Source organism: Sesamum indicum, linkage group LG11, assembly GCF_000512975.1.
Source record: "Sesamum indicum cultivar Zhongzhi No. 13 linkage group LG11, S_indicum_v1.0, whole genome shotgun sequence".
In the NCBI taxonomy this organism is placed as follows: Eukaryota; Viridiplantae; Streptophyta; class Magnoliopsida; order Lamiales; family Pedaliaceae; genus Sesamum; species Sesamum indicum.
Genome location: NC_026155.1, coordinates 12,936,317 through 12,947,789, shown reverse-complemented (window position 1 = coordinate 12,947,789; position 11,473 = coordinate 12,936,317). Strand labels below are relative to the sequence as shown.

General features: G+C 34.1%; 2 protein-coding genes across 3 annotated transcripts; one reads left to right on the top strand and one right to left on the bottom strand.

The window, feature by feature from the left end:
* LOC105174249 (zinc finger protein ZAT5-like) lies at positions 2,002–3,176 on the top strand. The gene has a single exon (XM_011096283.2). The coding sequence runs from the start codon at positions 2,205–2,207 to the stop codon at positions 3,009–3,011; it is 807 nt and encodes a 268-aa protein (XP_011094585.1). The 5' UTR covers positions 2,002–2,204; the 3' UTR covers positions 3,012–3,176.
* Positions 6,533–10,462, bottom strand: LOC105174248 (ras-related protein RABC2a-like). 2 transcript variants are annotated; one of them, XR_002287973.1, is made up of 6 exons: positions 9,944–10,462; positions 8,882–8,950; positions 8,679–8,744; positions 7,870–7,991; positions 7,205–7,439; positions 6,533–7,028 (listed from the first exon to the last, which is right to left on the bottom strand). XR_002287973.1 is itself a non-coding variant. In XM_011096282.2 (6 exons), exons 1-6 carry the CDS (start codon positions 10,080–10,082, stop codon positions 6,918–6,920), a joined length of 636 nt encoding a protein of 211 aa, XP_011094584.1. In that variant the 5' UTR covers positions 10,083–10,455; the 3' UTR covers positions 6,533–6,917. The 2 variants fall into 2 exon arrangements, 1 of the variants encoding a protein (XP_011094584.1); XM_011096282.2 differs by having other exon boundaries at positions 7,311–7,439; positions 9,944–10,455.

The window sequence follows — 11,473 nt, the reverse complement described above, 5'->3', positions numbered from 1 at the left end:
TAAAAATATTTATTTTGAGCAACTGTAAACGGGCGTTAGATGAACGATAGGAGATTTTTTTTTAAAATCACATATATAAATCTTAATTTGCATTTTGTATTTCTTTTTCTAATATATTTACTGGCAAACTCATAAATAATTTATTGTTACATATAAAAATTAATTGTACGTATACCTTTTTTAAAAATGCGAAATTACATTTTCTCCTAAAAAATTTTTGAATTACACTTACACCTCTTTCGAAAATTCTTCGTTATCCCTGGCCCCATCCATTATGGTATGTATGAAAAATACTGATGTTAGCAAAAAAAATTATATAAAAATTTAATTTTATTATTTATTTAACATTCTCATGTATGATCTTGTACTTATACCTATATATGGAATGTGGTTAATATTATTAAATATTTTTTTCTTATAAGTACAAAATTATTACACAAAATATTAAATGATGGATAAGTTTAAAATTTTATATAATTATTTTGATGACACTAGCATTTTTTGTCTAAACCGTAATGAAAAAGGGTCAGGTGTAAACAGTGAATTTTCGAAGGAAATGCAAGTGTAATTTCAAAATTTTTTTAAAACAAAAATATAATTTTATATTTTTAAAGGGAATTTAAGTATAATTAACCCTAATATAATAAACAAATCCTACAACGTTCTCAGCATATATCATCACCTTCTTCTTAATTCTTTTGTTTTTTTATTTCTAGAGAAAGGAAAGAATAAAATGATAAATGCTTTACGTACTACATGACCTAATATGTATGTAATGCATAGCTAGGGTGAGAACGAGTAGAAGACACAGTTACGTGCCCCCCGCATACTCGTAGATTCTACGTATACTCCTAACATACGCCAAGAATATGTATATATACATATAATCATCATCGCCCAAAATCCAAATGTGTTTCTAAGTCGTGCTTTTGTAATTAATTTTTGGCTTTTTTTTATTGTATCCCTATATTATCTTTTACATGTCGTGCTTTGATGATGGATCCATGAATGCTATTTTATTTTTTTCACCCCATTATTATATGTAGTAATTAATAATAGGTTCACTCGATAATACGATTTACTAAAATGTCAATTAATTATAAAAGAGTGTAATTAGTTAATAATAAAAATTATTATATAATTAATGATGTAATTTCTTAAGTCAAAGAAACAGAAAAGAGAAAAAACTAAATAACTAAAATATTCTATTGAACCGTGGAATAAATTAGTTTCAAATATTATTTTTTAAAAAAAAAAATATTATAATATAATGAGAAAAGGTGTGATAGTTTAAGAAAATTGATGAGTTGGAGGGGAGCTCTCACTGGAATTAATTTATCAAAGATATAATTAATGAGTGGTTTTGGGTTTAATTATGAAAATAATAATTGAGGATATTATAATATTGTTGGAAGTGAGAGAGGGAACGTGCCATTATTCCTTACTTTACCAACTCTAATCATTGGCTAATTAAACTCATTAATCATACAGTACGTACAGCCGCAGCCGGCGCCATTTGGGGTCTAATCCACTTAACACTACTACAGCTACAGTTGAAACAAGTTTTGGAAATTTAAGAATGAGGAGGGTGGGCAGCGCAATTCTTGTGCCACTGTCACTGCCAGCCTTGCACTCTAACTCTCCACAACCGCCCATAAAGTAGTTCAATCAATCACTTCCTTTGCTTCAAATCCAACTCTATCTCACTCCTTTTTTTTACATACCTACTGCTGTTTTTAATTTCACATTCCTATATTCTTTTTATTATAATCTGTATCATGTTTATGTAATTAAGGAATATTTGTTATATATACTGACTAAATTCAAAAATGAGAATTTTTTTTTCATAAAGTTTATTTAATCATTTAATTCACATATTATAGGGTGAATTGTACAGTTTCCTATACATTAATTAGTACATATATGTAGATGTAAAGTTACCAAGTTGGTAGGGAGTACAAGAAAAGAAGAGCATAAGTGAACATTTTCACGGGTTGTCTTTCCACACTCCATTACTTTAACGCCTCCCTCAACTCATTCACTTCTCTCTCTCTCTCTCTGTGTACATATATATATTGAGAGACCCTAAACTCTTTTTCATTATTTCGGCAGCCCCATCTCTTTCCATTCCCTTTTCTCATACTATTTCTTTTTACTTGAAACAAATGCAAAATAAAGTAAACAAGCAACATTAATCCAACACTATGCAAGCTGATCATCCAGAAGAAATAACTCTGATCAAGGGAAAGCGCAGCAAGAGGCCGCGTCCAGACTCCCCGCCGCTTGTATTAACCATGCCCGCCACCACTACCTCATCCACCGTCCCCCAACTCAGTGCCGGTGTTATAACCCACGGGACTTCTGACCCTGCTCTAATCCCCTCGCCTTCTAATTCAGGCTGTGATCAGCTCAGACAGACCACGGATGAGGAGGAAGAAGACATGGCCCACTGTTTGATTCTCTTGGCCAAAGGGCAAGGCGAAAAGTTATCTCACCCGCTGGCGGAGGTTTACCAGTGCAAGACGTGTAACAAAAGTTTCCCTTCATTCCAAGCGCTGGGTGGCCACCGTGCAAGTCACAAGAAACCCAATAAGCCAGCAGTAACCCTAGAGGAGAAAAAGCCCTTGAGAGAGAACCAAGAAGATCTTCAACCAGACGGCCCCCGGCCTGATGATGGGACACTTGTTTCACTTCAAATCTCAAAGCGTGTATTAGGCAGCCCCCCAAACAAGTCTCGGGTTCACGAATGCTCCATATGCGGAGCTGAGTTCGGTTCCGGGCAGGCCTTGGGCGGCCACATGCGGCGGCACAGGCCCATCCCGGCTAGCAGCCACGGCGAGTCCCAAGAAGTGATGAAGAGGCCGAGGAATCTATTATCTTTAGATCTTAATCTTCCTGCCCCAGAAGATATTGATCACCCGGCGGCGGCGGAATCCAAGTTTCCTTTTGCAGCAACAAAAGAACAAGTTATAGTCTTTTCCGCCTCTCCTTTGGTTGATTGCCATTATTAGAACTAATTTGTTTTCAAGAAGAACTCAACAAGAAAATTTTGAGTTCCTAATTATTTTTTTCATATTGATCATAAGCTCAACTAAACAGCTGAGATATAATTCTTTTGTACCACCAAATGCTTAATTTAATTATTTAAAGAACCCATGATCCAGATTAATTGATCATTTGCTTATATTTGTTTTAATTATATTGAGCTTTTCTAATTTTATATAATCATAGTGATTAGTGTTTCCAGGTGATTGTTCATTCATAATTACTTTAATTTGGTTCATCCATCACAAGAAAGGTTATAATTAGTGCCTCCCATCAACATGAAAATGAAATTAATGGATATATACTTCGTAATTGAAGCATACACAACACTTATCAAATTTAAAAATTTTATTATATTTATTTAATTAAAAGTAGAAAGAAAAAAATAAAATAAATAATTGATTAAAATTAATAAAATAAATTAATTCTAAACAGTTATACATAAAAAGTAAACTATTGGTTGAACTAGTTAATAAAAAAATAGTCCACATTCAAATATAAATACTAATAACTATATATTTCAACTGTGCAAGATAAAAATAAAAATAGAAATTATTATAAGAACATACGTATATAATACCCTTATAGATTCACTAAGTTGGAACCCACCACTTGCAATTGTAATATATAGTCCTTGGCCTTATATTAAATTTGGGAAAATTTTAATGTGATTGATGAGCTTGATTAAGTAAATTAGCAACAGAAAACCAATCGTAATATATAATTAATTAATGTACATCCATACTTATATATATGCTACCCAAATCCAGTTAACCATCTCTTTCCTTAACCTAATTATTAGGCAAAGTTATATTCTTGGTCTCGTTAGCATTTTTAGTGCTCTAACTTACTTTATTTACACAATGAATTTAGTCTCAACATCTCACATTTGGTCTTTTTTGACAAATTTAATCATGTGTTGACAATTTTGATCTCCTTCATACTGTGATAGATCTTATTTTTAATTTTATAATTATGGGTGATTATGATCAAAATTATTAGTACAAAACTAATTAATTTGTCAAAAAGGACCAAATATAAAATATTTAAAACTAAATATATAAATAAAATAAATTACAAAATAAAAAATACTAATAACCTAAAATTACATAACTAAAACTGCAATTTTACCTAATTATTAAGTCACAGTATGCCCACCAAACTGAAACTATATATATGCGACCGCGAGCCTTTACTTACGTACTCCAAATTTATTCAGTCTGTATATATGTAAACGTGGACTCACTGTAAAATTGCAAATCTATATATATATTGAGGTAGACTTGCATTTATTATTTTAATAATATTATTATTATAAATAAGGCTGAATATGCATGTCTTTATAAATATATATATATATATATATTAAAGGAATATATAATATTATATATTTATTAATTGTTGAGAACTAATCATGGTATATATCAAATCTAAACTTGATCTGTGGGTAACGGAATGAGACAGAGATGTAGTACGTAATTAATGCTTCCCTTCCTAATTAATGAAGAATATATAATTAGGCGTTAATTGGATGTTTTTGGGGTAAGTACGTACGTATTGTTGGGTTCAATTTAAAATTGAATGATTCCAAGCGTTCAATCAAAAAAGTGGTGTCGCAGCTTTCACAATATTTACGAGACTTGTTAGAAAATTTGGTCTTCATAATTTATGATTATATTAAGATAATTAATTGAATATGATTAATGTATACATATATTATAATTACATCATATCAGAAACCATGTATACATATGGTGTATATTGGGGTGGGTAGTAGCGATTTGAGTGGTGGGAGAAAGCTGGCTGGGAGAGCATGTGATTGATTACATTCACGTAGAATGAAAGGGAATGAGAATGGATGTTTATTTATATATATAATTGGTACGTATTTTCATGACATCTCCACATGATTGTTAGTTACACATATATATATATATATATATATATATACTTACATTAATTGTTTAACCCCACCCCCACCCCATACAAATAACACAATCCATGTTTCGTGGCCTATAATCACCCCCCACCCCCCCTCTCTCTTTTGGTTGTAAAACTAAGTGTATCTAATTTCTTTGGCAAGTTCTTGGCAGTGGTCACAAGTAAAAGGAAGGAAAGATGCACATGCTTCCTGCTCTCTCTCTCTCTCTCCCTCTCCCTCCAGACATATATATATATATGGTTATGATGTTTGATGGTTGGTGTATAAAGTGGCAGTATTTAAGAATTCATGGATGCTGCTGGTTGGGGTTGGGGTTGAGTAAATTTGTGGTTGATGTAATAATAGGTACCTGTGTGGTGTGTTGGATGACAGTATATAGGTGAGAGTAGGATTTCAGACAGTGCTCCTCTGGATCTGCATGTCTTCATTTTGCACCAAACTCTCATGCATTCATTTAGCTTTCACAACATGTCAGAAAAAAGATATACAACCTCTCATATATATATATACATGTTACACCTTTTATTATGTCTTAAGTCTCAACCAAACTCTACTTTTTAGTATTTCTTTTTTTGGCAATGGTTAATTATAAAATATAACACCAAACACGGAACTGTAATAGAAGATTCAAATTGCTGGCTCTTTTATGAAACTTGGAGAGTACTTGAGACGGATTTGTGCTGCATTCATGTTTAAAAATGATTTATTTATGTCCTAATTATGACAATGGAACTCCGAAATATCATTTGATTTTATTTTGTTGATCAACACCCTACACTCCACCTATTCAACCGTTAAGTACTGATTGGTCCAGTGGTCTAGCAGCTGATGAACTACTGAATCAGGGCAAAGATGTAAATTTCTGGGCCGAAATAACATACGCCCCTTGTCTAAATCTAAACTATGGTGGGTGGGTTCTAGGAATCTAGATGCTGGCCCCCACTCACTACAGCTTCCAAGTACTTACTGTTTACGCAAGCAATCCACTAAATACTCTCAACACGTATACATTATTTAAATTCTTATTGTATTTTTTTTTATTAAATTAAAAAGAAGGATAAAACTTAATACCCCATTAATTGATAAAATGAATTAAATTTAAAAATATGAATAAAAATGATTAAATGAATTAATTAATAAAGAAAATTACTTATGGAAACAATACATATATATATTTCAGGGCATTTTGATTGACCTATATTTATAGTTAAGGGATCCTGAATTAAACAAAAAACAGTATTCAAATTAAATGCATAGAATTTTTATGTAGCTGCTGAATTAGTCACTCTTCTAATTGGAACAAAATAAACAATCTTCTATAAACTAACAGGAAATAAATCAATTTCGATGTTAGTTCGAGTTAAAACTTTACATCACGTATTGGGGACAAAATGAAATAAATCATAAAATTATGCTGCATCACCATGCTTGTAGAAAGAATTCCTTCAGATTTCTTTATATTTTTTTTTCCCACCCAACAATGGGCAAAAGGAAATTCCCCAGTATGCTTTTACCAAAATCCCAGCATCCACAGTTAGACGCAGCTCCAGATAAATATTATGGCACTTCAACCACTGACATAGAAAGATGGAATTAAGGTTTTCGAGGATGCAAGAAGCAGAGAATACATTGTAAAAGCCAATATTAGATCAGATAAAGCGTGCTGTTTTCCATCAAATTAGGTGGATTCTCAGCAAATTATGGAGATCAGAACACCAAACCGGCCAACAACTTTACACGAGCTACTAATGATAACAGTAGCAAAGCAACGCATGCACCTAGAGCGGCTCCAGCACGACAGCAGCATTGAGAAAACAAAAGAAATCATCATTTACACATATTGAACATGAAACGTTAAAGGAGAATTCGCCATCAGAGGAGCATGTGATTCGCTGTTTGACAATTGCCATTGAGCTTCTACTGCAGTTTTCTACGAGCAACAACCACCGCTGGGAGGGGTCTGGTGTTCTTGCTTCTGTTTTAAGATGTTCCTCTTAACAACTGTCGATCCTTCTTCAAGTAGTCTTGGCACCTCCATAATCTAAGGAAAAGGGAAACCTCAGTTAATAACAAGAGAATGGATCGAATCGTCTTAGACTCAAGGAAACAGGGGCTTAGTTCGAGCAACTACATTGAAACAAGCATCTTGAGACTCAAGATGAAACAAGTAAAATATTTCATTGTCCAAGCTCGAATCACATGATAAACATCACTCACCAAAGACAGGACTCCATCTTTAAAACCGTCTTTCACTATATCTGTCAAATACTCAATGATGTAGCTGAATTCTTTATAGAAAACCGATATTAATGCATTTATCTACCTTCAGCGCGAGCTCTTCAAAACATTGCTCCACATTTTCTCGAGTTTTAGCACTACATTCATAAAATAGACATCCAAGCTCTTTTGCCAGGGCCAGCCCCTCTTCCCTACTGACAACTCGTTCAGATTCCTGAAATGGCAGTATAGTTGATATCTCAAGAAAAAAGCACGACAAAACTGCACAATACAAAAAGTTTTAAGCAGAAAACAGTCCAACTGAACTAATAATCAGTGAAAAAACCAAATGACATGTGCCACGAATGCGCTCCATCTGAACAGGGAATCAGTAATAAACTCAACCAACCGAAGTATATAATACAGTTATTGTCTGATAAATGACATCCTGATTGTTATTTTATTCTCCTATTTATGGTCTATTTCCCTGGACAGCTAAGTAATGCAGAGTCATGAACACCAGCTACATCAAAGAGATGAAACAGCATATGATATGATATGAACGAGTAACAACAGCAGGCTGCCTTAGAGTAATTTTTGCAAGCATCAAAGGAAACGGAAATGGGATAGGAGATCAAGAGGAAGCAAGAGAAGAGGGGACTAACTCTATCGACTTTGTTTCCAACGAGCATCTTGATGCAATCCTGATTAGTGGAGTACAGTTCCAGTTCTTTTGCCCATACATCAGATAAGTTTGTAAATGAATTTCTCCTTGTTACATCATAAACTACAAGCCATACAGAAAGTTGACCAGTGAACACCATGAGATGTTAAAAACTAGAACATTATAACTACGAATCCTAACCATAACAATGTCCACAAGACTACAAAATGATAGAGGATAGTAACATAGGTGCAGATGTAATCAATTGTTTTTTAATCTATTCATCTCTTTTCATTTCACCTCTGTTAGAGCTCTGTTTGTTCTCAATCAGATTTCTGCATGCTCCAATTATAGCACCACTGCTCCAGTAGTGCCAATTTCCAGAATGAGTTCTCCAAATAATCAATTACAGTGTTTTAATGGTTATAATAGGGCGTGCAGATGAAATGAGGAAGTGAAATAGCAGGACATTGCCAGAATTTGATATACTAATTGTATTTTCAAATTTCGCAAAAAATGAAACTCGTGTGTTTAGGTATAAACAGTGACCAATCATTTACTGCGTCCATTGCCATTAGATATCACAATAATTTCTGGAAAATAGGTGTCTCTTCCGTAATTTCCGTACCAAGGAAAATGAATTTTTTGGCAACACACCAGTTATTTCACATTGATACAACAGTATCAGAAACCCTAAATGATCTTCTAGGAGGGTTAATAACAAATATATTTATAGCATTTAAGATAAAGGGAGCAGTCAGTTACACCATGACAAGATAAGATAGTGATTTTGGCTTATGCATGCCTTACCAAGAATGATCCCCTGTGCACCTCTATAGTATGAGCTGGTTAACGTCCTGAACCTCTCTTGTCCAGCTGCAAAAGACATACAAAATTCACTGTTAAGAAGAAAAACAACGGAGGCATCAATATCAACGGGAGGAAGAAAATAAAAAAAATCAATCTGGTTTCCTCTTCGACGGATTAAGTCAAAATTATCGAAAAGTTCTTACCTGTGTCCCAAATTGTCAGCTTCAATCTCTTCCCACCAACTGCGAGAAACTTGATCTTAAAATCCACACCTAGAAATTGAACGAAAGAACAAAGATAAAAACAAGGAAAAATTATTCATTTCAGATGTATATTTTTGCAATTTTATTTTTCAAACTCCAAGATATACCATACAGGTGAACAAGCACTAACTTTGAATTAGCTCTATTAACTAAGAAAATCAGGAGTTAATTAAAAAAAAAAACCAATAATCCCGTCAGCGACATTTTGTAATTTAAACGGCCATAAGCAGAAAAGCATAACTAGAAGGTCATATAGCTTTCACTACATTTATTTGACAGGCGCATAATTCCAAATGTCCTACCTAGACAACAGTATGTGTAGTTTTCATTTGATTAGCTTCAGCATTTCTTTTCAGTTGTAATTGCCTTGAGTTGAGACGTAAGTTGTACTTTAGTCAAAGCTTGGACAAAAATGAAACGAACAACTCAAGAAAACGCAACACCACATAACAGCAGTAGCAATTACTCACATGACATAGTTACTCAACATCCTAATCAAGATAGAAAGAAATACAATAAGCAGAATAAATCAGCATCACATAAAAAAAGAAAAAATGAATAAGTCTTGCCATATGAGCGCATGATCCAAACATTTGAGTATTTGAATCCACAGCAAAATGTCAACAGCAGCAGACACAATGTGCACGCAACAAAATAGCCTCAAGACCAAACTATCTACAACAAGCAAAAGAACAAATGACCTGAATTCCTGTTTGTACTCAAAGTAGAATGGAAGAAATCAGCTCCATGACAACTACATACCACCGAAACTCAAATTGTACTAGCAGCAAAACACAAAAACAATCAAATCTAGGATCAAAATCCATACACGATTGCTGGAAATTAGAGTAACTTCCACCAACACATTTCGTAAATCTACCAACTAATAAACTCGAAGCCCAAGATCACAACTTGAACAAATTTCAAAACTTTGCTCAGGCTTAAGAATCAAACACCATCTATCAATTCACAGCTTAAAGACACAAAGCAGAGAAGTAGTACCTATCGTTGGGGAGAGATCGTCAACTACGTTAGAAATGAAACTGACGAGCAGGCTGCTCTTGCCGACAGCGGAATCTCCGATGAGCAAGATCTTGAACGAGAGATCGTAGTTGCTCTGCCCCTGCCCTGAAGTCCCCATCCAAATATCTTGCTCTCTTTCTACAAAACAAAATACTCTCTCTCTCTCTCTAGAATATATATACACACACACACAAAAAAAAATTGAATTTTAAAAACAATTGTAGTCTTTTTCCTTGTAGCACTTTCTCTATCTTGTAGCTGCTCAACAACTATAACAGTGACAATGTGTAATCAATAAGAGAGAGAAAGAACTGCAAAGGCAGGAAGTTGAAAAGCTCTTATGCCCATCACCACCTTAACTCTCTCTCTCGATATATATATATATATATTGCCAGAATATATATATATATATAATATGAATAGATACCCGCGTGTGTGTGTGTGTTGTGTATTGTATGTATAGAAAGAGAAAGTGGAGGTGAACGGTTAGCAGAGGACAACGTTATTCTTTTCTTTTTCTTGTGTGCTCTGCGACTACGATTCCCGTTTTTGCGCGAACGACAGCGTTTGTTCCTGTGACGGTGACCGTGACTCTAGTAAAATGGCGTTCCTGTAATAAAAAAGAAAAGACGGGGTGATGTGTTAATAGTTTGAGAGGAATAATGGGTTGGGTTCCATCGGGCTTGCTTTTGGTGGGCCTTTGTTGCAATGTGGAGTTGGGTCTGATGGGCCCATCTTGTCTAACTAGGTCACCTCTGTTCCTCCTTTTTTTTTTTCATAACATTATAAATGGCCATTTGTCCACATTTGATCATATACTCTTTACCAAAAAATAAAAATAAAATTAAAATTATTTGAGTCTCATAATTTAATATTTTCTCTTTGAATAGTTGATAATAGGTCTATAGAATTTTAGATAATTATAAAAAAGTATTGCAGGTCCGACGGTCTTTAGCTTATTTAATTTACTTCGAGTTTTATATGATTGAACATATTAGAGAACTAATTATTTAGGCTTAAGTAAATATAAGTTTAAGGGGCACTAATCACAGCTATTTCCATGCTATAAAGTAGAAAGATGGAGCTCTCATGATTGCAATTGGGGACATCAGTGCATTAGCTTCAAATTATATACAAACTTGAGAGATAAAACAAGGACAAAGGCCAATTAAGAAGGAAAAAGGGATGACATTTTGCTGAAGTTTTGATGGTGGAGGCGTCCCTTTCTTGGGTGATGGGAAGCACCTGATGAGTCCGATAGAGCGAGCAGTGGAAATGTCAGCGTCAGCAATCCCAGTTGCAGTTTGTGTGTGACCAGACACCTAACTCAGTGAAAATTATTTCTTAACTTGAACAAGAATGTGAACTCAGTGGGGCTTCTCTGAACTCAAGCTCTCTATCTACTTAGGTATAGAGTATTCATATTTAATTTCAGTTATTTTTTGAGTTTGTGATAAACTCAGTTAAGGGGGATGGGGATTGAGGTTGACTGAAGCCCCTTGCACCGCT

Excerpts from the sequence above, each read along its gene's own strand:
- LOC105174249 (XM_011096283.2), top strand. The coding sequence starts at position 2,205 with ATGCAAGCTGATCATCCAGAAGAAATAACTCTGATCAAGGGAAAGCGC.
- LOC105174248 (XM_011096282.2), bottom strand. The coding sequence starts at position 10,082 with ATGGGGACTTCAGGGCAGGGGCAGAGCAACTACGATCTCTCGTTCAAG. Across the intron at positions 8,951-9,943 it reads CGATCTCTCCCCAACGATAG|GTGTGGATTTTAAGATCAAG; the intron begins GTACTACTTCTC and ends TTCAATTTCTAG. Across the intron at positions 8,745-8,881 it reads GCTGACAATTTGGGACACAG|CTGGACAAGAGAGGTTCAGG; the intron begins GTAAGAACTTTT and ends TGTCTTTTGCAG.